The 27,993-nt window shown below is 40.3% G+C and overlaps 4 protein-coding genes across 5 annotated transcripts; 2 read left to right on the top strand and 2 right to left on the bottom strand.

The window, feature by feature from the left end:
* The first annotated feature begins 673 nt into the window (after positions 1–673).
* hexb (hexosaminidase B (beta polypeptide)) lies at positions 674–8,907 on the top strand. 2 transcript variants are annotated; one of them, XM_085358451.1, is made up of 14 exons: positions 674–953; positions 1,098–1,252; positions 2,890–2,955; positions 3,804–3,850; positions 3,970–4,080; positions 4,173–4,274; positions 4,361–4,493; positions 4,581–4,761; positions 4,848–4,934; positions 5,025–5,097; positions 6,432–6,612; positions 7,094–7,184; positions 8,392–8,496; positions 8,646–8,907. In XM_085358451.1, the coding sequence occupies exons 1-14, from the start codon at positions 703–705 to the stop codon at positions 8,707–8,709; spliced, it is 1,647 nt and encodes a 548-aa protein (XP_085214577.1). In that variant the 5' UTR covers positions 674–702; the 3' UTR covers positions 8,710–8,907. The 2 variants fall into 2 exon arrangements, with proteins under 2 accessions (XP_085214577.1, XP_085214578.1); XM_085358452.1 differs by lacking the exon at positions 6,432–6,612 and adding an exon at positions 5,867–6,041.
* Positions 8,908–9,032: 125 nt separating this feature from the next.
* On the bottom strand, positions 9,033–14,748 carry gfm2 (GTP dependent ribosome recycling factor mitochondrial 2). Its single transcript, XM_085358449.1, has 20 exons — positions 14,466–14,748; positions 14,287–14,371; positions 13,876–13,921; positions 13,685–13,782; positions 13,439–13,564; positions 13,280–13,368; positions 13,091–13,179; positions 12,930–12,990; positions 12,418–12,603; positions 12,245–12,325; positions 11,991–12,139; positions 11,107–11,247; positions 10,889–10,988; positions 10,612–10,798; positions 10,440–10,516; positions 10,220–10,358; positions 9,942–10,127; positions 9,678–9,793; positions 9,414–9,596; positions 9,033–9,316 (listed from the first exon to the last, which is right to left on the bottom strand). The coding sequence occupies exons 1-20, from the start codon at positions 14,505–14,507 to the stop codon at positions 9,188–9,190; spliced, it is 2,310 nt and encodes a 769-aa protein (XP_085214575.1). The 5' UTR covers positions 14,508–14,748; the 3' UTR covers positions 9,033–9,187.
* Positions 14,749–15,006: 258 nt separating this feature from the next.
* On the top strand, positions 15,007–17,900 carry nsa2 (NSA2 ribosome biogenesis homolog (S. cerevisiae)). Its single transcript, XM_085358448.1, has 6 exons — positions 15,007–15,148; positions 16,385–16,572; positions 16,659–16,809; positions 16,947–17,126; positions 17,252–17,444; positions 17,637–17,900. Exons 1-6 carry the CDS (start codon positions 15,146–15,148, stop codon positions 17,702–17,704), a joined length of 783 nt encoding a protein of 260 aa, XP_085214574.1. The 5' UTR covers positions 15,007–15,145; the 3' UTR covers positions 17,705–17,900.
* A 1,980-nt stretch (positions 17,901–19,880) lies between these two features.
* On the bottom strand, positions 19,881–23,668 carry tor1 (torsin family 1). The gene is made up of 5 exons (XM_085358450.1): positions 23,355–23,668; positions 21,562–21,827; positions 21,296–21,471; positions 20,836–20,963; positions 19,881–20,755 (listed from the first exon to the last, which is right to left on the bottom strand). Exons 1-5 carry the CDS (start codon positions 23,551–23,553, stop codon positions 20,511–20,513), a joined length of 1,014 nt encoding a protein of 337 aa, XP_085214576.1. The 5' UTR covers positions 23,554–23,668; the 3' UTR covers positions 19,881–20,510.
* Positions 23,669–27,993: the final 4,325 nt, after the last annotated feature.

The following is a 27,993-nucleotide window of genomic DNA, read 5'->3' as shown; positions in this document are numbered from 1 at the left end:
CTTGACTGTGGGAAGGGTGTTCTTTAGATTATACTCAGCATTTCTCTTCCTCTAAACATGGCGGGTCGAGTGACCACAGCGTTTCCTCACAATCCTTCACTGAATCATTTAATGATCATTGGCAAACTTAAGATGGGCCTGTACACCTGTCTTCATGTACAGGGACCATATGATCACTGCAGGATTTCAATCGATTACATCCATTCAGTCCTTACTGAGTTACCAATGGTGTTCTCTGTGATTGTTCAGATCATTAACAAACTCCTCCCTTGTAATTTTGGGCTGATCCCCCACCTTTCTCATGATGATCTTCACCGCATGAAGCAAGATCTTGCATGGAGCTCCACACCAAAGGTGATTCATTGTCATTTTGTATGTCTTCCATTTCTGAATAATCACACAAACAGCTATCATTTTCTCACCAAGCTTCATGCTGATTGTTCTGCGTACTTTGTAATAGTTTAGCATTAGTAAATCAGCTTACTTCAATAACATTTCATTCATACTGGACCCGACTCGATGATTTGGGTGAGTAAATATACGATACATTGTACTTTTCAAGAGAGTAGGCAGGTTTGTGGTTTCTCTTTAAATTTCTGTTAAATTTGACTTCCGCATGGAAGTCCCGCCCCCTCTCGCAAAATAAAAGTGCTGCTGTCGCAAGGTCTTGTGACTTGACTGTAACTTGTCAACAAAACAGTAATGCTGAAGTTCGTGTCGCTATTGCTGGCCCTTAGTTTCTGCCAGGGCCTGCAGCACAACAACATCGACGACTATGTTGAGGCCGAGCCCGTTTTCGAGGCGTCAAAGTACGGCTCCCTGTGGCCTCTGCCGCAGAAAGTGCAGATTTCAGAGGTTTCATTCAAGTTAACCAGTAGCAGCTTCAGGATTGTTGATGCCAAAGCATCGTCCGCTGGACCGAGCTGCAGTCTCCTACAGAGCGCATACAGGAGGTGAGCAGCTGTGTTTATAAGCTGTTTTTATATTTATTTATTTAAATCGCTGCACATTATTTATATATGTGGCGAAATCTCAACACCGCAGCCCGTGTTGCGTTCAGGGGCCAGTTTCCACCCTCGTGCGGTCTCTCTCTGCAGGTATTATGAGTACATGTTCGGCAGCGCTAAAAAGCAGTGGTGGAGCAAAAACAACAGGCAATCAGATCCCTCTGATCTGTCCGAGCTGCAGGTGTGGATCACATCACCTGACTCTGAATGTGACGGATACCCCAGTGTGACTTCTGACGAGTCATGTGAGTACCTTCCCTTCCTCGTTCATGTCATGTTTTACGGCGGTATCCAATCAGGCGCCTCTTCCTCAGCTATTCCATGTAACAAGCTGTAACTACTGTTACTAAACTGCCTTGCGTCACAGAGGGGAAATTGTGTACTTTTTACTCTATTACATGTATGTTCCAGCTTTTCAGGGTACTTCCCACTTTCTGATTTTACAAAGCAAACCAAACGAAAAAGATGTGCAATGAAAGTGAAACCGAATGAATGAAAATATGGAGCAAATTTGTACAGCTGTTTTATATTGATTATGAAGTGTTCCTAACTTGATTGTAACTATTGCCACCTGAAAACAAATTTTCATACTATGCAACCATGTGGAAAAACTAAGTACACGCTTACAGCTCCCATAGGAATTAAAAGGTTAAGTGGCAGCCAGGTGCCAGCTTGATTAATTGATCATTGGCCACTGTGGGCACCTCTCTAAAGGCACAAGTTTGGGCATTTAACATCCCAGGAAATTCACCCCAAGGTCAGAGCAAAAGCATTTCAGACACTACAGGCCTCAGTTAGCATGTTAAAGGTTAAAATCCATGATAGTACAATTACAAACAGCCTCTCCAAATGGGTTGTTTAGAGAGGTTTTTTATGTTGTTTTTTTTTTATGTGCATAAGAATGAATCACAACACTTCTGGAACAATGCCCAAGGGGTGATGTTTGGTCATAATTTACAACTCCAAATTTCGAACGCAGTTAATCAGCACAAATACCTCATACCAACTGTCAGCCATGGCTTTTGGGCCAAAATGCCTCTACACCAACGAGAGACTATTCCAGTCATACAGAGAACACTACAACAGTACAATACTACAATAAGCAAACAATAGTTTGAGGCATTCTGCTGCTGAATCAAGGGGTGTACGTAGTTTTTAACAGGACTGCGTAGTCCTGTAGACAAGGTCGTTTTCACAAGCGTATATAAATGATCTTAACACTTCGTCCATCTGTGACTATGCAGAAATGAATATTGCAAACTGTTATCTGCCTCTGCATGATGAGCATGATATTTATCTACTCTTGCTTGTGGTTTCTGTCCTGTTTTCTTAGACTTTAACACATAACTTAGAAGTACATTTAGAAATCAGACTGAAATGAAGAAAAAAAACAGGTTTATATTGTGACGTTTTAAAGAGATTAAAATTTCATTAAATTACAGAGTTTAATTACATTTTTGACATGTGACTTCTTACAAAACGTCAGTATTGACTTTAGTACCACCAACTTGCATTTTATTTGATTTACAAATGAAATTGTTTTCATTCAGAGAAAGTTATAACATTCATTTTTCTGTGAATGCTCTGACTAATATTTCATTGATGATACATTTATTTACATTGGAAATGCAGGGTAATTTCAGTGCACTAGAGCATTTTTGGCTGGTTTCCGTGGTCACACTGAAGACTTTGCAGTGGAATTAGTGATCACCTGGAGATAAAATACTAGAATTAACCCTAACCTTAATCTACACCAAATGTTCAAATCCTTCCTTAAGGCCGTGACTTGACCATTTCCGTACCCTGACCTGAACACCTCTACAACAATCGGCCAAGTTTTGACACGCTGAATATGCAGTAAACAGGTGGTGGTTTCTTACAGATGAACTGACAGTGAATCAGCCAGTTGCTGTCCTGAAGGCACCTAAGGTCTGGGGAGCTCTGCACGGTAGGATTTACAGCATTTATTTTCTTTGTCAAATAATTTCTTATTTCCCCTTTTCTGTTTAGTAGTAAGAAAACAAGAAATTCTATAAAGATTTCTTTGTCTTTTTTTTTTTTTAAATTAAATAGCTCATATGAATAGTTTTTGTTTATCTTGTTTGTTTTTTGAGAAATTTCCTTATTCGATTACTGGCTGAGAGACGAGATGATAGCTATCAAATCAAGGCCCTGATTAGCTAGAAACGGGGTGAACAAAGTCATCCAGCAGCTCTCAGGCTTATAAATGATCATGTTGCACCTCATTTATTTGTGTACAGTAATAGTCTGCTCAGGTCTTCCGTGTTTGCAAATGCTAAATGGACTCATACTTGTATGGTGCTTTTCTGCTCTAATTGAGCCCTCAAAGTGCTTTTTACTGCACTCACCCAAAGTCCTACACATCCTACACACACTCAAAATCCTATGAACACACTGGGAACATGTAAGCTGAAGGAGCCGGGATCAAACCACAACCTTCCAATTGGTAGACGTGCCACAGCTTCCTGTTTATAGCTTTAATGCTAAGCTAACTATAGTTGTAGCTTCATAGACTCTTTGTCCAAAAGTACTGGGCCACCTACAGGTGCTGCTCAGCCTTGGAAACCCAGACCACGAAGTTCCTAGTGCAGTTTTTGTGCTGATGTTAATGCCAAAGAGCTTTTACACAGGACACACCTCAACACGACTTGTTGTTGTTGAACTTTGGTCATATTATCCTTTGCTGTTTTCAGATTACATTTAGTTTTATGGGTGTGTAATGTTTTCCAAGAACTGTATCATGTGTTTATTTTGGATTGCTATATTTTTTTCTAGGCCTGGAAACCTTTAGCCAGTTGGTGTTTGAAGATGAATATGGAGCTGTAAGTTGAAGACATTTGGCTGGTTCTGTTTTTTGTTTCTACCATGTTAATCCTTAAAGAACTTTTTGTGAGCTAGATTTGAATTGAATTTTTGTCCCCCAACTTTGCATCTTTTTCAGAAAAGTATCAATGCAGCAATAATCAATGACTTCCCCAGGTTTCAACACAGAGGCATCTTACTGGACAGCTCTCGGCACTTCCTTCCCATTAAAGTCATTTTGGCCAATTTGGTGCGAGTAAAACCATTAAAAAAAATTTTTTTTACCTTTCAATCATTTAACAGACTTTCTAAATTACTTTCTCTCCTGGTTCATTCATACAGGAAACAATGGCAATGAACAAATTCAATGTTTTCCACTGGCACATTGTTGATGATCAGTCCTTCCCTTACTTAAGCCGAACCTTCCCACAGCTCAGCGAGCAAGTCGGTACAAAGTTTGTTGGTTTTAAACTTCACCAGAGAGGAGCAGGGTGCTTTTTATTAAGAGTGCTGTGATCCACTGTTCGCAGGGAGCTTACCACCCATACACCCACGTGTATACACCAGCCGATGTGAAGATGGTAATCGAGTTTGCTCGTCTAAGAGGCATTCGCGTCATACCGGAGTTTGACACTCCAGGACACACACAGTCTTGGGGCAAAGGTGAGGTTTTTAGACAACTTTTTAGTTTTAACAATTTTTTTTTGTTTTTGAAGATGTCTTGATCTTTACTCTATCATTTCCCATCAGGCCAAAAAGATCTTCTCACACCCTGTTACTCTGGGTCCAAACCCTCTGGCTCTTTCGGGCCAGTGAATCCCATCCTGAACACCACGTACGACTTCATGGCTCAGTTCTTCACGGAGATCAGCACCGTGTTCCCCGATGGCTACGTTCACCTGGGAGGTGATGAGGTGGACTTCACATGCTGGTGAGACTGTGCACGCATAGTCAGAAAAATTACTTTTCGCCTCAGAGGTCAGGCAACAGATATTAGCTGCTGGCTTTGTCCTGCAGGAAGTCCAACCCAGACATTCAGAAGTTCATGGAGCAGCAACATTTTGGAGACGACTACAGAAAACTGGAATCATTCTACATCCAAAAGTGTGTTTCCCACCAAACCTCTGTTTGCTATTTAATAGTTGAAATGAAAAAAAAAAAAAAGTTTCCTTTGATGCTTTCTTGATCCAACAGACTCTTGGATATTGTGACCTCTACCAAGAAGGGCTACCTGATCTGGCAGGAGGTCTTTGACAATGGTGTTAAGGTAAGTTCTTGAAACATTAGCTAAATCAATTTGAATGTTGAATGCTTTATCATCAATTTAACTTTGATTTAATTTGAAGTTTTTCATTTAGTTAGTGAAGGACTAATTGGAAAAATTATGCTTTTTTTACTTTCTTGCTGAAAGTTGGATAAATACTCAATTGTCTAAATGCTAAATTATAGGCTCGCACTAGTAGCCGGTTACTGGGGCTATAGTTACCATGATACATATATATATTTCTCATGAGCCTGAAAGGAAAGGTGACTCCAGACTTCTGCACAGTACTGTATAATTGTGTTAAACTGTCATGAAATTAGTCACTTTTCTCAGGAAGCTTGTTAATATTAGCTAGCTGACAATCATAGAGAAATATTCAAATAATCAATACTGTGAAATGATGCTAAGTCCAAACTAGCTCAATTTGCATCATTAAGAAGCTTGTCTTGCCTGTATGGGGTCCTGGCTACTAAAGTTTGAGAGTCAATGGCTTAAAAGATTTAAAGTCTGCTTATTAGACTTTGGGATTTTATGATGTAGGCCGTAACAGCAATTTACCCATTTCAAGACTTTGTAGTAAGCTTAGCTTACTAGCTTTTTATGCTAACTTAGAGACAGACATGAAATTAGTCTTGAGATTCTCATCTAACTCTTGACAACAAAGCAAAACGATGTTACACCAGTCATGTCCTCTAATCATTTCTTTAGTCACAGTCAACCTTCATGTAACGATTTAACTCAAGTGCACGAGTTTGATTTGTAACCATTCCAGCTAAAGCCTGACACGGTAGTGCATGTGTGGATTGGTGGCGGAAGTGATAAGGAGATGAGCAATGTCACGGCAGCAGGCTACACCACCATCCTCTCTGCTCCATGGTACCTAGATTATATTAGCTACGGGCAGGATTGGCAGAAGTACTACAAAGTTGAACCACTCAACTTTGAAGGTCAGTTTTAAACAAGAATTGGTCATATTTTGAATATATATTGATATGAACTCAATTTTTTTGTTACTTCCAACAGGCTTACACTTGTACACTTGAAAATTGCACAGTTGTGACAAAAGGCCAACAGACTGAACATGGGGCATTGTGGTTGGTGGTTTCAGATGTTGTTCCTTTTAATGTGCTGCTGTTTTCACCACTATGGGGGACCAATCGCATATTTGAAATGATACTGAAAAAAATGAGAAGGAAGTCATGAGTAAACAATGTTGGGTACATTTGTGCATGACTGGTTCTCTATAAAGCTAGAAAAAGCTTTTGTCCTAGTTCCTCTCTGTACTTTTCTCTTATGTTCTCATTACTGAGATGTCTGTGTATGTGTGTGCTGTGTAGCTGAAAGCAGACACACTAATCCACGTTTGGAAGGGAAACCAGGAACAATACCAGAATGAGATGGCAAGCGTTACTGCATCAGGGTACCAGACCCTGCTGTCCACTCCCTGGTACCTGAACCGTATCTCCTACGGGCAGGACTGGCAGGGTTTTTACAAGGCCGACCCACAGGACTTTAAGGGTTTGTGTCTGCATTAATGATTCATATATATATATATATATATATATATATATATATATATATATATATATATATATATATATATATATATATATATATATATATATATATATATATATATATATATATATATATTTATTTATTTATTTATTTATTTAAGGTCATTTCCGATTCATATTTACAACCTGTCAGAACTTGACCACGTTCATGTGATAATATTTTATTGCTTTGTTGTTGTCAGGGTCACACTGTAGTCAACTTTTGGCCTAGATCTCAAGTTTCAGGAAGGTCACTCCTGTGTAAATTGGTGTAAGCCTGTTCAGTAACGAGCAGAACAATAAATTAATATTTTACTGTCATTCGGGAGAATATATAATTTAAATAATTAAATTATTTTATTCATCACTTGTCCCTTTTCAGTTTTTCGAATGTGTCATTGTTGAATTTCCCTGACCCGATCAAATGCTAAATTTTAAAACAGGAACTGATGAGCAGAAAAAGCTGGTGATTGGTGGAGAGGCCTGCTTGTGGGGAGAGTATGTGGACGCCACAAACCTCACACCCAGACTTTGGTAAGCCTGATATAGGTGCATTTTAATAGGCGATTAACAGACAATATGCATATTATTCAGTTCTAAATGAGGTAAATGCTACCTGAGCTCAACAACACATGACATATTACACTCTTTTATTCAATAACTAAGCAAAAATGCAGAAGCAGTGTATAGAAAACGAGGTGCACTTTATCATTCAGTAATTGTTTTCTCTCACAACATTGTGGAGGAATTTTGGCCCTCTATTGTTTACAACCGCGGTCCCCAACCCCCGGGCCTCGGACCGGTACCGGTCTGTGAGTCGTTTGCTACTGGGCCGCGAGAGTTGAGGCTCAGGTGTGAAATGTATGGTTTTCAGGGTTTTTATCGGTTTTCAGCGTTATTTTGTTATCGTTTTTATTGTTAACTCTGTTTTCCTGGGTCTTTTCACGTGTGTTATGAATAAATCTTCTTTTTTTTCGGTACCGGTACTAGTTTTATTTTGTTGTATTTATCCGCGACACCTTAAAGGCCGGTCCGTGAAAATATTGTCGGGCATAAACCGGTCCATGGCGCAAAAAAGGTTGGAGACCTCTGGTTTACAATGTTCAATTTATTGAGGTTTTCAGGAACCTTTGAGAGCTATTTGCATGAACACAGCTCTCTTGAAGTATTTATCTAATGCTGTGGAGTATATTTCAATCAGGTTTGAGGTCGAGAGCGTGGTCTGGACTTTGACTGTGCCAATACAGCATTACTTTTTTCTCTTTCAGCCATTCTGTTATAGGTTTTCTGAATTTTCTGAAATCTCACATTTGCTTCTACAATACTTTAGTATTCAGAGGAGTTCATGGTTGACTCGGTACAACCTGAATCATCACCCCTCCACCACTGTGCTTGGCAGTTGTTACGAGGTGTTTGTGCCAATGCTGTGTTCGATTTCCACCAATTTGGCCAAAGACTTCTGTTTTAGTCTCATCTGTTCAAAGGATATTATCCCCGAAACCTAATCTGTGCTGCCATGTTTTAGAGGAGAGGCTTTCTCCTGGCAAGTCTTCCAAACAAACCCATACTTGTTCAGTCTTTTTCTGATGTGAGACTTTCAAAATGTCCATATAAGCCCTCCCAAATTGATGGGCAGCAACAATTGCTTCTCTAAGATCACTGCTGATTGCTTTCCTCCCTCATTGAGTTAACCTGAATACTCCAGACAACCAAAACTTCTGCTTCTTGTTATTACTTCCAGGCCTCGTGCCAGTGCTGTGGCAGAGCGGCTGTGGAGCGCCAAAGACGTGACCGACATCGGCGATGCCTTCAACAGACTGTCGCTGCACCGCTGCCGTATGGTAGAGTAAGTATCAGAGGAGCCTTTGTACCACTAATTTGTATCTACCTGCTAATTTTATCAGTTAGCAGGTGCCTTTCTGTTAAGAGGAGATTCATTTAGGTATTTTGCATTAAGGTGTTGTTCCACTACTAAATAATTTTGTCCTACATTAGGCGCGGCATCCCAGCTGAGCCGCTGTTTTCCAGCTACTGTCCACATGAGTACAAGGGTGTCTGAAAACGAAGACCGGACCCAGCAAATGAAATGGAAAGGGAAGAAATTCATATTCTTTTGACTATTCTTCAACTATATGAAACTAAAATGCTGAACTTCCTAGATCACTGTACCGATGAGCTCTGAAACACATCGTCCTTTTTTTAGATTTGCTCCACAGAACTTTTAAATCACATTTAATGTCGAGGGTGTTACTGTTATGATTGCACTTTTTTTATGAATGTTTCTAGAATTCATTGTCAATAAAAAGTTAAAAGTTCAGAAGATTTTTCTGGTTGTTTACAAAATAAAAACCAAGGATTTAAAGTGACTGGTTTCACGTTTATTTTAGAACATCATACACAACTTCTTGTCTCTGTTAACCAGCTGTAGATATTCACAGAATAAATATTTGATCCAGACTAATTATTATTGTCTGAGGGGGAGGAAAAAAATCATCTCTCTGTTTGAGAAGGCTTCTGGTCACATTACTGAACTGGGATCACAGCAGGCCAGAGAGTCTTTTGAGGAGTGTGTTCTGCTCCTGAGGGTTCATGGCCTCGTAGGTATCCAGCTCCAGGGAGAATGTGGCGTTGCCAGATGTCAGTGTTCGTAGAACGGTGGAATAACCCTTTACGTGGACACAAATTTTTAAATCAGAAATAATTCTCACTAGCAAATTAAACCCTCCAAAAAAGCAATCTGTTAACGTCTGAGTGTCCTCTCACCATCATCTCAGCCAGGGGCACGGTTGCTAAGAGCACCTTGTTGTCATGACGGCTCTGGATGTCTCTGACCGTTCCTCGTCTTTGAGCCAAGTCTCCCAGCACCGAGCTGAGGTGGTCATCGCCGACAGTCACTTCTAACGACATGACTGGCTCGAGGACCTGTCCGCCCGCGAGCCGCAGGGCCTGCATCCAAAGAAATGGAACCACGGCTCAGCCTTATAGTTCCAGCACTAACCAATTAGAGCTTATCAATAATGCTTTTACCTTCAGCATGCAGCGAGACACGCAGGCAGACACCATGGCAGGTGAAGTCCCAGGTTCTATGGTAACACGCTGCATCAGTGTAGACACACTCTGCAATGGGTAACCTAGCAGTGGCCCTGAATGAAGGAGTTATTGCAATTAAGGGGGGGAAATTGTAATAAATATACAGCATATAATTAAAAAAATATTTAACTAAAATAAGGGACGTTCCAGTGCTTTGTGTGTTTCCCTGAAAGAGGGAAAAAATGAGTTTGGTCCATTTACCTTGAAGAAATGAGCTGTGCACTCCATTCTCCACTGCCTCTTTCATTTCTGCTGAAAGCTGTCCCTCTAATTCTTCCGTGAAAGCCAGTTCGCATGAACCACCCACTGAGGCGACATCCACAGGCCTGACAGCCAGCTCCACTGTTACGACATGTCTTCTCTCCCCTACTGTCCGGTCCAGCGTGTCTGCACCAAATTCATAAAAAGAATTTGACGGCTGCTGCGCGAAGCTGACGAAAACTGTTCCTCCAAATGTAACAAGTGAAAAGTGTTTGTACCTGAAGCCGAAGCCTCGTGGAGAATTGTCTCTCTGTAAGCAACCTGCAGCGGCCCGAGGTGAGTCTCAATGCCGTGCTCTCTTCTGATTCGATCGTGGATGATCTCGATGTGCAGCTCTCCCATTCCGCATAAAATGGTCTGAGAACGGAGAGCGAAGGTGGTTTCGGTGACTCATTCTAGCACTGGACAAAGAAAGTCCCGGCTAATCCGATGCATTACCTGACCAGAGTCTGGATCAACTCGGACTTTGAGACTGGGGTCTTCTCTTTGGAGGCAGTTGAGCACATTTTCAAGATCTTTCATGGTAAAAAAAAAAAAATTAATAAGTGAGTGAGCACAGTTGGTGAAGCACAGCTACACACTTTGCACATAATCGCCTCAAATAACTGACCGGCCTGTTTGGACATAGATGGCGGTTCTATGGTGCAGAAGAAGACGGGATCAGGGACCTCCACTCCTGACAGGATCACGCTGGCACACTCTCTGCTCCTCTTTCCCGCCTCGCTGTCATTTTGGGCTCGACGGGCCGCGGCTGCTGCTGACGCCTTCGATGACACAATAGTGTCTCCTGTAACTGTCTTAAATGAAAGGAGAAACCATAAGGAACATTTGATGGTGGGGGGGGGATCTTAATTTAAGCAAATATTGGAAATTTAGAGAAGCTCTACCTGCTTGAGTCCCACAGTAAGAGCAATATTTCCCGCTGTCATCGAAGGGATTTCTACATGCTGGTCAGCAAATGGCACCAGCAGCCTGCTCATCCTCTCACTGCAAATATACAAGATTGGACATGCTGTGTTGTAATAATGACTCTGTGATGGAGTACGTCTGTGAAAGTGCGTTACACTGCAGCTGCTGTGGAGATCAGAGGTTCGAAACTGCATACGTGCTGTTCCTGTTGATGTTGTGGAGCGCCATCTGTGGTTTCAGAGTACCAGAGTAGATCCTGAGAAACACCAGAGGGCCGCGCTGCTTGTCGTGGAGAACCTTGAAGGCCAGTGCACACAGGTCGTCTTTGTACCACCGCCTGTGAGATGATAATGAACAGGGCTTAAGGGCCTCCGTGTATCAGTCTTGTTTGTCCAGCACATCCCACAGCCGCTCGATTGAATTTTCAGAATTTGGAGGCCAAGTCAACCATTCCTGATGCTAACATGACCATTGTTGGCCCTTTCAGAGGTTGACAGAGGTGAGCATGGAGAACCTGACGGGTCTGCGATTACGGATCCCCATATGCAACAAACTGGGACACACGGTGTATTCTGACACCTCTCTTTCACCTTTCTACTGACCGCTGCAACTCGGGAACACCCCACAAGAGCTGCAGTTTAGGAGATGCTCTGACACAGTCGTCTAACCATCACAATTTTGCCTTTGTCAGTCTCGCTCAAAGCCGTCCGCTCTCCCATTTTTCCTGCTTCTAACGCATCAACTCTGAGAGCAAAATGTTCACTTGCTGCCTAATATGTCCCACCAGCTAACAGAAGCCATGACGAAGAGATAATCAGTGCTATTCACAGCATCAACACCAAGCATTCTCTGTAGTTAGGTTCAGTTGTAATCTAGTCAACAGATAAAGAAACAATCGTTTCAGTTACAATTAATAATATCAAATTGAAAAAACCCCAAAAAAAACCCAATCCTTCCAGCCTAATCTGATCTAAACTAGAGCAATGTGATCTAAAATGATAAGAACGGTAAAAAACATACTTAACTTGGTGTTATAACAGGTCTAGTCTAAGTTAGCAGTAAGATGAAAGGTTCACTTACACCACATCATGGTGTCGTTCATTAGGAGCAGGCAGGTAGGCAGTGATGGCATCTAAAAGAGGCTGAACACCTTTGTTTCTCAAAGAGCTCCCACAGAGGACCGGTACACCTTTACGGGCCAGAGTAACTCGCCGCACGGCTTCTTGAAGCTGGAGACGTGTTCGACACTGATAAGTCTATATTCACAAGAACTAACAGCAGCACTGATGTACCTTAAAAGGTCATATTGGGGCACTACAATTCGCAAGACTTACTTTATTAGAGGGAATGGCATCGAAATTCTCGCTAAAATCGGTTAGCAACAGTTCTGCAAACTCATCGTCCAGATCAGCGACCTGTGATTTGAGAAAAGACGTGTAAACTAGAAGAAAAAATCGGAGGCACCTTAAGTAATGCTGGAAAACGTTACTCCAATCTGATCGTGTACCTGCTCAATTAAAGCTGTCCTTGCATCGCTGACCACCTGCAGGAGGTCTGGATCATCAGACCGGTCAAGAGCTTTGACTTCAAACACTCTGCCATCATCTCTCATAGATTTCATCTTCCACATCAGCTTCTGACTGGTTAACAAGTCAACAACACCTGTGAAGTTCTTTCCACTGCCAACAGGAATCTATGACATAGGGGTTTATAGACTGAAATATCGCTGCTGTGTTGTATTGTTGTACTAAAAGACACTCTGTTCAGTTCATCCAGTAAGTACATTTTGTTTTAAACTTGATCACATTTAATATCCTAGGCTTACATGCACACTGGTGCAGTGTTTAAACTGTGAAATGTAATGTATGTATGTATGTATGTATGTATTTAAATAGCTGCTGATGTGTAGATGTCAGTTGAGGCTGGACACTCAAAACTATGTGTAAATAAAATTGGCAAAATAAAACAGAAAAACTTTTCAGGAACGTAAAGAGCTGTTAAAATTTTCTGATGACCTACCTGCAAGAGGACTGGATTGGCTTTCAATTTCTGCCTTATGCTCTCAATGCAGAAACTCAAGCTGAAAGAAAACAAAATGAAAGAGTCTCTATTTTAACACTGCAACAGAAAAGTAAAACAAAACTTCCATTAAATGGGAAAACTTAAACTGAGTCCCTCACTTCGCTGCAGGCTTGTCCATCTTATTGAGGAAACAAACACAGGGGATGTGGTGCTTCTCTGCTTGTCTCCACACGGTCAGAGTCTGAGCCTGTTGGCGTTTTCAAAGGAAAAAACCCCCCCACAATGATCAGAGCCTGAAACCAATTTTTTAATGAAAAAAAGAAGGTGTTTGCAAAAGGGGAAATAACCTCAACGCCAGCCGACGCGTCAAACACCGCCACAGCCCCATCAAGCACACGAAGTGCCCGCTCCACCTCAAGCGTGAAGTCAACGTGTCCTGTAGTGACGCAGTCATTCAGTCATTTTTTAAATTTCTACAAGAAATTGCCTTATTTCTTTATTCTTACCTGGTGTGTCTATGAGATTTATTCTATGACTTTTCCAGTCAAAGGTTACTGCTGCTGACTGTATGGTGATGCCACGCTCTCGCTCTTGGGCCATAAAATCTGTCACTGTATCCCCATCGTCAACATCTAAAAACAACAGTGACATGAAATCAAATTGTTTAAAAAAAACATTTAAAAAAAAGAATCAGAGTCAGGTTTGGATAATTAAGAATTTGCATCACTGCTGCATGCTGTTTTCCTGCACACCTCCCAATGCCCTTGTGTAACCGGCGTAGTAAAGCATCCTCTCTGTGGTTGTCGTCTTGCCTGCATCAATGTGGGCCATGATGCCGATGTTTCGGATTCTGTAGACACACGAATTGATGGGACTCTAAGAACACAGCAGAATCTGCCGGGTACTTTTTAATGCAGATGCAGAATGCAATTAAATTACTCACCTGGATACTTCAGGGTTGACGAGAGCCCGTAATGATTTGACATCATCTATGACAGGAACAGGAAGCACAATTATGAGGATTTCACTGCTGCCACATTAAAGTCTATCACTGACTAGTTTATCTGCAACTGACTGTTGTATTACAGGAAAGAACAGCAAAGGCCTAGTTCGCTTTCTATTGATATCTTTACAAACATACACCCAAGATTTCTGAACCAGTTGTTTTTTTCACATTCTGCAAAATAATTTAATTTATTTAAGAAGGTCTCAAACTGTTTTTAAATGCAGAGCAATAATTAAGTTTAACAATCTCAAACTAAAACACACACAATGACAGGCACTTCATATGAAAATATATCTTAAATATAACACGAATCTTCACCTAACCAATGAATCCAATAAGAGAACTTACCTGGAAGAAGGCTGTAATGTCTCTTTACGTGACAGCTTAGTCTACATCTGCAGCACTGCAGCCCCGCAGCGAATAAACGCCTCCCCTGTGGACCAAAACCAGGTTATCAAATCATAAGAGTTCATATATCTAATCACTGGCAGTACTGATTTGGGGGGGGGGGGGGAATTATGTCTCACCCGAATCATCCTGCTAAAGGTCTGCAATCCCCTGAGAGACATTTTTAATATCTGCTTATTATCCGAGCTGCCTTTTCTTCAGAGTCAGAGAAGACTTGAGCCATACTGGAGGAACATTAGACAGAAGAGGACTGAACGAAGCAATGTCAGCCGACTCTTTACGGATGCAGCACAACATTTAAAACAGGAGAGCCGGGAAGACTGTAGTTCTAATCAGCCGATTATTGAACTTTACCCAAAACCGAAAGAAGCCCTACATAAATGAAAAACCTCTCAAAACATTCACGCTTGGTACACGTCAAAATGCATCCCCGGGACACCTTAGAGGTCATAACATAGTTCCGGCTATGAAATCAATTCCGTTTCCGTCCATATTTGCGGCTGTAGCTCATTTTATATACTTTTATAAATTACAATAGCGGTTTTGTAAGTTTTTCTATTCGCAGCGTGTACAGTAAACTTTATCCGTCCGTGTGTTACATTAAACTGAGGCCGGTCAGTTGAAACGAACGGACAAGTGGTTACAGAACGATGACGTCCTTCCTCTAAGTATCGGCTCCGGGGAAAACAACATCAGAAGGACCCCAGCCTGAAGCAAAAAAACACCGAAACTTTGCGTCTTTACCAACTGTTAGTTTCTACGACACGCTTATCGTAACACGTAACTCCGCGCACACAAAATGGTAAGAAATCAAATCGTTTAAAATACACAAATTGGCTTCTATCAGGGAGTTTAACGCGTTAGCATGTCGTGCTAGCGTTAGCTTTGGATTACATGTGGCTGAGTGACGCGCTCCGCTGCTCTGAACAGCACTGTGATTCTTACCTTGTCAAAACATTTTGATACTACTTAACCGAGTGCGTTATATTCCCTCTAATGTTAAAATTAAGAACATTTTCGGGTATTTATCTGTGGAAGAGCTATGTTAGGTGAAGCTAAAGAACATTTCGCTCTGCTTTTGTAGAGCTTTTATATTTTAGACAGTGAAGCTGACTGAAGTTCATTTGAACTGTCATACCTCTTATGCGTTTCTGTGTTGAAATAATCTCCCCTTGTCTTTTTACATCTGGACAAACCTGCCTGTTTTGTGTAAAACAAATTCATAATTTAGCCTTTAATGAGTAAACGTTACATGTAAACAATCAGTTACAAGGTTTTTTTTTCTGTTTTTTTACCCTTCTGGCCCTTTTCTTTGATATAATATTTGATGAACATATTTCATTAAATTTCAAGTAGATCTAAGCTTCTTAATGTAAATTAAATAACTTCACAGCCCAACGTAGTGTTTTGGAGGTTTAAGTTAAATGAAACGTTTGTGTTGTGATGAAACCATTAAGGTTTGAATTTTTGTTGGCATTTCTGTTTCTGCCATCTGAACCAGTGCTGTCACAGAGTCAGCTGTTTACAACTTATTTAAATCATGAATTTTGAATCAGAAAAATATTGTTGACCTCCATGATCAGAGGTGTGTGGGACAACATCTCCAGCCTGCTGCCCTTTAATAAGAATCTGTGAAAACACACACTCATTTTGACAATATGTGCTGACCTATTTATTTTTGTTGTTGTTTTGTTGCTAACCTTGTGCTTTCTACATCTTATTTTTGGTGGGGTGGTTCAGAGAGCTGTAGAAATACCACCAGACTGATCTGCTTTCATTGAGAAACTCGTATAGCTCAGCAGTAAATTCAGATGTGCCTGCTTCACAGCCTCTGGTACTCTTTATAGATTTTTATTTTTAGAATTAGACGGTTGTGGAGTTAAATCACTGAACAGGCTGTTATCAGTAGTGCTGGAGCTACAGTGTGCTGAATCCTGTGCAGTAGATTTTACTTGAAATTGCAAAGAGAAGCCATGCTCTTATTATATGTTTTAATTGGGTTCAATTGATTTTCATGATTGTTTTGTTTCTCTTGTAGCCCCAGAACGAACACATTGAGTTACACCGCAAGCGGCACGGCTACCGTTTGGATCACCATGAAAGGAAAAGGAAGAAGGAGAGCCGTGAGGCCCACGAGCGGTCTCACAAAGCCAAGAAGATGATAGGTTTGAAGGCCAAACTGTACCACAAACAGAGACACGCAGAGAAGATCCAGATGAAGAAGACGTGAGTTTAAAAAAAAAAGAAAGTCAAATACAAAACACAAAAATACAACTTCCATAAACATCCAAATATCTAATGTGTCTTTGCAGCATCAAAATGCACGAACAGAGAAAGACGAAGCAGAAGAACGATGATAAGACCCCCGAGGGAGCAGTGCCAGCCTACCTGCTGGACAGAGAGGGACAGTCTCGTGCCAAAGTTCTCTCCAACATGATCAAACAGAAGAGGAAAGAGAAGGCCGTAAGTGTCGGCAAATATCTGCTCATCAGCTGCAGCTTTTCTAGTTTGTTTTTTCAGGGCCATCTTTCATTTTGCGATGTGTGATGTGTGGAAATATTGTCACTGTTTGTAAACTCCACCTTGATTCATTTCTGTAGGGCAAATGGGAAGTGCCTCTGCCCAAGGTGCGCGCACAAGGAGAGACAGAGGTGCTTAAAGTTATCAGAACCGGAAAGAGACAAAAGAAAGCCTGGAAGAGGATGGTCACAAAAGTTTGCTTTGTGGGCGACGGCTTTACCCGTAAACCTCCAAAGTATGAACGTTTCATCAGACCGACGGTAAGATGGAAGCAGATGACAGACTGAAATGTTTGCACGTGTTACACGTTATATTCTGCACTTGAAGGAAACACCTTTCTTTCACATGCTCATTGTTTATTGCCATTTTTCTGTTCTGTTTTCAGGGTTTGAGATTTAAGAAGGCTCACGTCACACACCCAGAGCTGAAAGCAACATTCTGTCTTCCGATCCTGGGAGTGAAGAAGAACCCTTCCTCACCCCTCTACACCTCTCTAGGAGTCATCACAAAAGGAACAGTTATAGAAGTCAATGTCAGTGAGCTGGGCCTGGTAACACAAGGAGGAAAAGTTATCTGGGGTGAGTCTTTAAACTCAGCTCATTTACATGTGCTGCAACAGTCCGATCACTCACCAGTCTTGGTAAATGATGACAAAATATCAGTGTTGACAAATGGTTACATATTCTTGGATGAGTGCAGCGGTGTGTATATTTACTGTATTTCAGGCTACAAATGCTAAATATTTAAATGTCATCTATTTCACTCCTTAGGTAAATATGCTCAGGTGACAAATAACCCAGAGAACGACGGCTGCATTAATGCAGTTCTGCTGGTATAAGACTTTGGACCTGCCTTCTGACCGTGCCTGGTAGCTGTTGTGTATCCACCTAAATTTGCAACAAGCAATGAAATCTGCAGACTCATGAAGATTTTGGTGCTGAGCTTGGTAACATTGTTTGTAACAAAAAGGACACTCTGAGGGGAAAAAGTGTGGCAATTACTGTGTGAAATTTAATAAATAAACTTGAAATGACACCAGATCCTTTTTGACTCTTGCATACTTGTGTGCACACATAAAAAATAGTAAAGTAGTCATGATGTTTTCCACTGGGTAAACAGGGATACTGGTTGTTGCTGATAATATTGAGGGTTCAGATACTGTGTTCAACAAAGGAGGACTGTGTGGGATCCTGACGGGCTGTTACATAAAGCCAGATCACAGCTATAATCAGACATATGAGTGCTATGTGTTCATGACGCTTTAACGTCTTACAAACTGCTTAGTTTACAGCAGTGTATGGTAGATAATAATTAAGCACTAGCAACAGGATCCCTTTGCTGTTGAAAAGCATCATAGAAACATGAGGACGTCCTTCTTTTGCATTAACATCTCTTTGGACCTCATATTGAGAGCTCCAGCTAGAAGATGCCAAATGCAAATTCAGTGTATAGAATCAATTCCATAAATATCAAACAAAGGGACAGGCTTTACCGGAATATGAAACTGCCTGTCAGTCAGTTGTCCAGTTGCTTTTGGGCCTCTGGAAATGAGAGACCTTGTAGAAAAATGGCTGAAATTCTAGAACAGCAATACTTCTGTAAAATCCCTTGAATTTAAGTTAAAGGCGACTGATTTACAAACCTGTTGTGGTGGTGTAGAGACTGAGATAAGAACCCAAAATTGTATTTTGAGAATAAAGTTGTTTGACTTTAACACTGTTAATCTCCACATTTCAACTTTATTCTCAGATAAATCAAACTATACTGTTTTATCCTGAAATAAAATGCCCATAAATAAAGATTAATTTCAAAACTCACTATTAGTCTGTCTCTAGTACACGAAATGGGACACATATACTTTGAACTCTGAAATTTTGTCTGTTGCAATATAAAGTTGCACATATGCATCATAAAGCTTAGTTAATATTCCTCAAACTGTTGACATCACACTTTACTTTTGCAGTGCTTAATTCTTTCAATAAAACAATGATTTTTGCTCTGTAATGTGTTTTTAGCTTCACATTTTACTAGACTTTATATTGGCACAAGAGCAAGGTCGTACTTGAATGTATATCAAGTTACGCTCCTCTTCACTCAGACAGGTTCACTCATTTAGACTTTGCACAGTCAGGTTTTGCAAGTTGTTTGATTATTATGCAACTCATGGCTTAGACCCCCTGCTTTAAAAAGTCAAACCACTTTCATTAAGGAATGACGACTTCATAAAGACCTTGCAAGTAGACGGCTTAACCACTAACATTTTTTCTTTTTTAATAACGAGTACTGTAACAATTAACATTTAGCTATTTTAATTGGTTTCCGCATGGCTTTCAGATACTCCTTATACAATCTGTATACCACTGTGTCCTGCTATGTGCCTATGTTCTAACCAAATGTGGAAAAACAAAACAGTCCCACAAAGAAAACTGGATATTTTATTTGTGCATTGCTACTCTGGTGGTGTTTGCAGCCAAGAAGCTTGGTAAGGTAAGTTTCCATAAGCACCAATTATCTCAGAGTGAGAGGAAGCCATAAACAGCTGTGCAGAATATGAAAAAGATCCTTGAAATGCTTTCAAAACCCAATAAAGTGTCAGATTTGGGGGAACTAGCAGATCATTTCCTCCTGTGGAAAGTGTCACGATAACACAAGTGTATGCTCTCATGCTCTTCCTTTCATCTTTCCCAGACAGTATTGTGCTATGAGGGGAATCATTTTTTACTTTCTTTAAATCAAAATAAGATAACCAGTCACATACAACCACATTTTTGAATTATCAAAAAAACCCAAAACAATAGTAATAAAAATCCTGAGTTTACGCAGGGCCCAATTGCAGCTCCAGTGATGCAAAAAAAAAAAAAAAAAAAAAAAAGAGAAGTCTGTGGTGTCCTTTCAAGTGAGATTATATTCATGCATTACAAACATTCATAATATATTATCATATATAATATATTTGCAATGAATCACATGAAGCTAATTTAAGACATTAACAGTAGCACACATGTTTTGCAAATGTTAATTTTAATATGACACATGTAAAACTATTCTGCGTCATTACTTTTTGGACTGCACAGTAATCCTTTTCTATAACAGCTTCACTGTGATGATCTCACCTACAAAGTCCTCCCTTGACTTAATTACATGTACAGTGGACCAGTGGGTAAAAAAACAAAAACAAACCTAACTTTAAAAGTACTAAAAAGAATTTAAAATTAAGTAGTAAGGCAGGTGTTTTCCAGTAATCTATATGGATGCATTACACATTCATGCACCACAGTGACAGTTTCACTGACTGAAGGACACCCTTAATAACCAAGAAGCTCTCAGGAAAATCTCTCTTTGAGATTCTTGCGACATAAAAGCAGACATCAAGCTCCTTGATCAGTTGCAATGGAAAGTATTTCATTCTTATTAATGTTTCATTCAGCTGGCACTGCGCTCTTCATCAGCCCTTCATTCAGTGCGAGTGACATGTAACACTACAGAAGGCCTCCTGATATAATCTCCATGACCACAAGGCCAGACACAGAAACCGTCACAAAGACCTCTTGAGTCAGCTCTTTAGTCTTTTGGCTGAGTGTTTTCCTCAGGGGAAAAAAAAAGTGCACATAGTGACCAAGCCCGGCATCCATCAGATGCTGACATTATGTGTAGTAGTCCAGCTTGCTCTCTATCGTCTTGCAGCCTTTCACAGAGAAAACCCTCTCCGATTTGGGGAAATACACTAAATCTCTGGCCACCATGTCTGCCACGTCCTGGTTTGGCTTGATGTCTCTGGCTTTCATCTCGGCCATGGCGCACTGGACGACGTGTCGGTACTCCAGAGGCAAGAAAGGGACGAAGAAGTCCACCAGGTTCTTGTCTATCAAATTCGTACGATAAAAGCCACCTGGAACAAAGATTTCCATGTGGAGCAGTTACTCATTTATAAAGGATAAAGGCAGAAATATTAGTGTCGTTTACACTCACTTTGGTTGTTGTTGAACACTGACAGAGAGAGCGATGTTTCCAGGTCTTTGAGCTCAATCTCTTCTCGATCTCGCCCTTGTTTCCAAAAATCTAACGCCGTCTGTATAATGCTCTCCCCTCCAGCATTGCTATGACAAAGATTAGAAACATAAGATTTAGCGTTCAACTGTCTGTTATCACTCACAGCCTTTATACCTTTATTTACTTCATTGTTGAGAATAAGTATAGCACACTCCTTATACTGCTAGGGATTTTTTTTTTGTGGACAGCACTGCTCATATTCAGTTGATTTAATAACAACAATAAGAGCCCATTAGCCATTACCATCTCAGAAACCTCTTTCCAAATGTGTTTTTGAGGAGTAGGAGCATTGCTGTTCACATGCACTGTGCAACACCCACACAGATACAGAACCTGCTTAAAGTGACTTAGTCCTGTGGAAATGCATTCAGCTTTTCACCTGAGAAAGATGAAGATTGATTTGCGGTAAGAAACTCCGTCCAGCTTGACATAGTAGTCCAGGTAGGGCTTGATGCTGTCGATCAAGCCGGGATGCATCTTATCCATCTCGTCAAAAATGAACATGGAGCGTTCGCAGTTTGTGACGTTGCCTTTGATCCACTGCTGTAACTGAGACTGAGGAGAGAGAGGCAGCAGAATAAATCGGACCAAACAGAGCAAGACCACTGGGTTTCAATCAAAAGCTAAATGCGTGGCTCTCCGTACCTTATAGCATGCACTTTGACTTTGATGTGGAAAGTGAAGTGTGGATGTGAACACATGAACGAAGCTGCTGTCCATTCCCTCCCTGTAAATGTTTTCAGCAATCAGCTTACTGACAAAGTTCTTCCCTGTGCCCGTCCATCCGTGCAGGGAGAGCACCAGGGGCTTCTTCGGGTTCTCATTGCTCATGAATCCACTCACAGCTTTTAAGAGGATGCGTGAAGCGATGTGCTGCCCAAAGAGTTTGGTATCCAGGTCATTTCGGAGACCTACACAGCAGAATGTCAAAGGAATTAACGGCTAAATGTATGAGTCTAAAACTATTTTCTTGCATTCCTTAGCCACAGCAGTAGGGCTGCTAAAAGTCTCACCTTCTTCATTATCATAAACCATTTATAAGTTCATATGTTCATGTAGTTAGTGGAAAGATATATCAACAAGTACCTGACAGGACAGTACAAACTTTGTGTGCAAGAAAGAGTAACTGATCAAATGGTTAAAAAATAGAATGGATAAAAATTTGAATAAATACTTTAAAATTTTTTAATTAAGTGCACTGACAGCTTGGGTAACCTCCAATTCTCCATTGGATAATCTGTGAAGGCGGATGGATAATTAAATTTGTATTATGGCCATAAAAGATCTGAATCAAACTCCAGCTGCAACTAGGTTTATGGTTCATGTGACCAAAGTACTTTAAGCTGCTCCCAGATCCTCAAGCTGACCAGCTTGGAGGATAAAAAATGGCTAACATCGTGCCTTTTAGAAGAACTTCATTTAGAACACCCTCTTAATCATACACTGCACGGAGACGAGATGAGCAGTTAAGACTACCTAGAACAGTGGTGTCAAACATAAGCAAACATTTCCATCATTTTACAGGCTGATAAAAAGTTAATGTAAACATTCACAGCACATTTATACACATCTACAGTGAGCTCCTTCAGTCCTTTCACATTTAAAGAGGCAGCAGTGGCGGTCTTTGGCTTAGATCAGGTTACCCGATGGGTCTACATAATGTTCACTGCTGAAAGGTGATCTAAAAGTCTTTTACTCTGATAGTTAGCTTTCAGTTTCGAGGGTTAAAATAAGCCACACCGATAGCACTGTAACGTCGGCGCCGTACGATAACGTAACTAATTAACGTTACAGCTGCCTGCACTTTTAATCGAGGTCAAACAAACCATGTGCACAGAGCTATTATGTTTACACTGCACGGGGCACCTGCTCACCTGTCGCATTGAAGGCGATCCATTTGGAATCGCAGCTTTCGCGAAAGTAATTGTAGATAGTCCGCCCTAGAGTCGCGCCTATACCGATAACCACTGTTGTTGTGATCGGATCAAATGCTTTAACTAGCACGCCGACAGTCAAAAAAATATGCAAAAGAACATATACGTGTCTCGCTCTCATCGTTAAAACTAACTAATTTCGGATATGAGTCGTTTTCTGTGGCAAAATAGTCATAGCACCACGGTGATACCGCGCTAAACATGTAAACCAACTAGCTTCTTGCTCTACAACGCAGAACTTCCTTATTCGTCACGAACACGTGACAAATGCGTCGCTCTACGCTCAGCAGGCAAAAAAATGTTTATCAAGTTTAAAGATGCAAAAAGACAAGAAAAGAAGAGAAAAGCACTATACATGTTTATACCAATAAACTAGTCGTATCGCTAGCTTATCATGTAGCACATCCCCCGCTCAGCTAACGTTAAAGCGGCAGTTAGCGACAGTTGGGGTGTTGTTTGTGTGCAGTTCAGAATAGGTTCAGGGGTGTTTGGTGGGTATGCTACCTGTCTTGTTGAAAGAAATCCACTCTGGTCGGCAGCACTCGTGGAAATAGTAAAAAATGTTCTGATACCTAGCCAAAATCCCGGTGAGAGCCGCAGCCATGCCGACAGCTATGGTGGTGCTAATGGGCTCTATCGCCTGCGTCGTGCCGGAGCACACCAGCATCCACAGCAGCAGGATGTGCCGCGTACTCGGCTTCATTTCTCACAAATGTCACCGCTTCATAAAACAGAGTAGGAAAAAACAAAAGCAGGGAGCCTGTGAGCGGAGTGAGTGAACTCGATACAGTCAGCTGGCGAAGGTGGCGCTGCGGTTGTCATGGGTCCAAAGGTGAGGTTGCGTCTTCTTCTCCTTATCTATTTTCGGCAGGATTGACAATTCGCGCGTGACGTCTGCCTCTCCCAGGTCCGGATGTTGCAGTCAGTGACTCCTGCAGGGACGTGCACTCCTTTTGTTTTTTTTTCTTTCTTTTTTTCTTTTGTTTTTTTTTTAATTTTAAATATTTGTGTTTTACAATATTCTTCCACACTATGTGGTCTTTGGAATTGTGCTCATAAAGCTCCTCCATGGTTTCACATTAGGTCTTTATTTACAATATGTTACAGTAAGCCAAATATCCCCAGGTCACATTGGACTTGTCAAAAATCAGGATAGTTTTGGTACCAAGGAGAGGCCGCCATATTTTATATATACTATATATTGTTTTGTTGTCTTGTGTATTGTGAAGCTGGTCTTTTGGTGGAGAGCATTGCCAAACACAAACATTTCCCACAGCATAACAGTTATGGAGGAAAATCACTGACCTCAGCTGCAGACTAAATCAGGATATGACAGTTTTGAAAGACCATTCAAAATTATTGCAAAATTCACTGAACTTCTGACAGAGCCATTTGTCCAGTAAAACATCTGTTTAACATCCAAACTCTTTTTTTTTCTTCTTTTTTTTACTAATTCTGGCACTTACAAAATGAATTGTAAGCTATTCATGTATACGTAATATAACATTTTACATAAATAAAAAAGAAACAATACAACAATCTTTGCACTGATATTTATTTTTAATTGTATAAATATGACAGCTCTGGTTCTGCTATAATGAAACAAAGGCCTCAGGTGGACCTAAGGAAGAAGGTAGTCTGATGTCTTTTTGATCCTGATCCTCAAAGAGCTGAGCACTCAGCATCTATCTGCACTCCAGTGCCAGTCTGATCACCATGGTAGTATCTGCACACTACCGTGGTGATCAGACTGGCAGGAGAAAAAGAAGAGCATAGAAATAAAAAAACAAACTATAGGAGAGAGAAGACAGTTTAACAGCATCTGACATAACTAAAGGAGGGGTCACCTAATCTACCCTGACTAAAAACTTTATGGAAAAAGAAAGTTTTAAATACAATCTTATAAAAAAAAGAGTGTCTGGATAGTCATGGGTAGCGCTCTGGCTGTGGTGTTTTGGATGAACTAGAAGCATCTCACACAGTTTTCAGAAAAGTCTGATAATAGGTTATTAAGAAATTCTTAGACAAAGGAAGGATTTCCATTTCTCTACCATGTGTCATGACAAGACTGAGAGTGTGATTAAGATGATGGGTGGGCTCATTTAGAATTTGAGATAGGCCAGTTGAGTCTATTAATCAATTTAATGTAGTGTTAAGGCAGTCGTGTAATTAGAATGTTAAACTGTGGCTGGAAGTCTTCAAATAAACCATTGATGTGATCGCAAAGCTGTTTCAAAACAACTCGTGAATTTTTGCAATTAAAAAAAGGTGAGAAATTGGTCTATGACCATCTAAGGCATCTGAATCAAACAAAGGTTGACTATGTAATGGTCTAATTACAACAAATTTAAACCTATCTGGCCTTTTCATTAAAATAAACTGATCATATTTCAAATAAAAGCCCAAATAATGGTAAGACAATCAATTACATCTTCAATTACATCTCTGTCTAGGGTTAGTTCATCAGTAAGGATTGTTGCCAGTTCTACTCCTTTTAAGTAGGAAATGGGTCTTTTAAACCAACATATTCTTCCTTCAAGAAATTAACACTCAAAATAGAATAAATATTAAATAATTTATTAACAAGGACCTGGGAGAGAAAGACAATGTTCAATAAAGTTAAGTATTTTTTTCTGCTGTAAATAATGATTCTATCTATATAAATTATGTTGCTTAAATAGATGTTTAGATTGGCTTGTTAGCTATTCTGGGAGCAGGAAGAGCAGTGAACTACAGAAAGATAAGGAATTTGATGCCACGTCTTCACATTAAATGTTAAAAGATGGGTTTCCAGATCCATTTTAATAAAAGTTTATATAAGCAACTTTCACTCTGTGTAAATATCCATTTCAAAGTTTATCCTAAACCAGTGTGAGGCATCACTGCTTTGACTTGGTCAAATCAACAACGTATCATGAAACTTTAAAGCCAGTTGGTTTTTTTTAAGTTAAGCTAAGTCTCTGGAAATTTAAGGAAAATGTGGTTTTCTTTTTTCTTTTTTTTACACCTCTCGTTGTTCTCTCTCTCTCTCTCTCTCTCTCATATCCTACACTTTTATTCTGTTTCTCAGTTCTGGATTACCTCTGTGCCCCTGTTCTGCATACTTTCATCTGTCCTTCCCTGTCAGTCGTTTGTCTTTTCGTCTTCCAAGCAGTCAGTTTAGTTTCCTTCTCCTGATGTTGTGTTTCCTCAAATCACAAAGCAAAGAAGGACATGTTTATGGGCTTAAATTATGAATTCAAATCTTGCTAAAGATAGACCACAGTTAGGGTGCTTCCTAGCCCTAACCATTTTATCATCTTTAAATGTCTCAAAAATGTGTCTAGATGTCATAACATAAAGTGAAATTCATGAGTGAACTAGCTATTTTCCACCATTACTGGGTTTTTTTCCTATCATATAAACATATATTCTAACATATATTTGCCACTATTCCATTCTTGGTATTTCTGCATTGTGATGACTATGTGATGTGATTTTACCTGCTTAAATAATGTGCAGATAATGTAAATTTCATGTCCTATAAGGTCGCCTCCTGCCTCAGCTTGACATAAACTTTTTTTTAGCACGTTAAGACAACTAGTGCAAGGCCTGATTGGGAAGAGTGTAACCTGGATCATTTTTTGCAGCTTAATTTTAAAATGGTCACAATATGTTTTTACTCTGCTGGTATATTAACAATCGTTATTGTTATTGCAGCTTTCAGATGTGCAAACATAACTGATTAAGGGTATTTATAATAATGAACAGATGAAAAAATAAATAAATAAGCAGAACGATAGCCTCCAGTTTGACAATTGGATTCACCTCCACATCTTTCTCCAGATCTGTTATCTGCTTGTGATGAAATATTGAGAAAACAGACCCTGCGTGGCCTTGAAGCTGCCTGTCAAGCAGCTCTGCAGTTACGTCATTTTGAGTGGAACTCCCAAACAGTAAATGCAATACCTCTGTAAAACCCTTTGAATCTAAAATTATTTACTGGTTTAAGACAAATTTTAAAATATGACTTAAAATCCACTGTGGGATGTGCATGCATAGGCAAAAATAGAAAGAAATGATATAATTATCCCAAAAAGTTAAACTAACCAGCAAAACCAGGACTAGCTCCACTGTGGGGTCTAGTTGGACCACACGTGGGATTTATGGTGGATAGATCATTTGTGTTTACCAGCACAACAGCTGGAAAATTAACATGTAACAACGATATATTTGTGCTGCTTTCCTTGTTTTTATCAATTAACTTGACAGGAAACACTAAGAGTTCCCTGATTCTGCAGATCAGCTGCAAACGTCCTTCAAGGTAGTCAACTGTGAGAGGGCTGCCTTTCATAAATTGATATAAATGTGCTCCTAATACTGCAACAATTGCTAAACAAGCTAAATTAACCAGAGGTTAACCTGTGCTACTTCCATTGAACAAATCTATTTAGATTAAGATGCTTTTAAAAGTAATAGCACACTGGCCTTGGTGGAGGTGGGTTGAGAGCACTTTACCAAGTTTAGATAGGGCTTCTTTAACTATGACTGTATTCATTATGTTTGCTGTGCTACAGGATTTCCCCTCACTGACTCCAGCGCTTGACAAATCGGGCACCTTCTCAACAGCCATCAAGTGAGAAAGAATAACTTTGCAGAGTAAAAATATATGACTAGTTTTAAAATAACTTTGCTGTTACCAGTTAGTAACAGATTAGAAGTCCTTTCTCCTCTTTTATTCCCACCAGTTTCTCATGGGTGCTGTTGTTCTGTCCCCCAAAGCATCAGAGCTTCAGAGGGAAGAACAGAGGAGACGGGTCAACCTCTAATCCCACTGTAAATAGCACTACTGCAACCTCACACTGACCCCCCACTCCCCTCTCTTTTCACCTCATCTAACCCTCGCCTTAACCCCCCTCACAGCGATAGCTGTGGCTGAACTTAAAGAATCGAACCCGGCTGAAAGCAAATTCTTGTGAAGTGAACAGTGAGAAAATCAGGCTTACCGCCACCACGAGGGGTTCACCGCTTTCATGTTGCAGTGTGTGATAATGGAAACTAGAGGAGAAACAGAAGGGGAAACAAAAATAGACATGGGATCTGCAATACCAAAAAAATGAGTCACGCGTAGTGGGCACTTAGAGCCGCATTTATTGCATCATGA

Source organism: Diplotaxodon limnothrissa, linkage group LG7, assembly GCF_057381915.1.
Source record: "Diplotaxodon limnothrissa isolate DT_005_m linkage group LG7, D_limnothrissa_male_GT1.1, whole genome shotgun sequence".
Classification (NCBI taxonomy): Eukaryota; Metazoa; Chordata; class Actinopteri; order Cichliformes; family Cichlidae; genus Diplotaxodon; species Diplotaxodon limnothrissa.
This window is presented reverse-complemented; position numbering and strand designations above follow the sequence as displayed.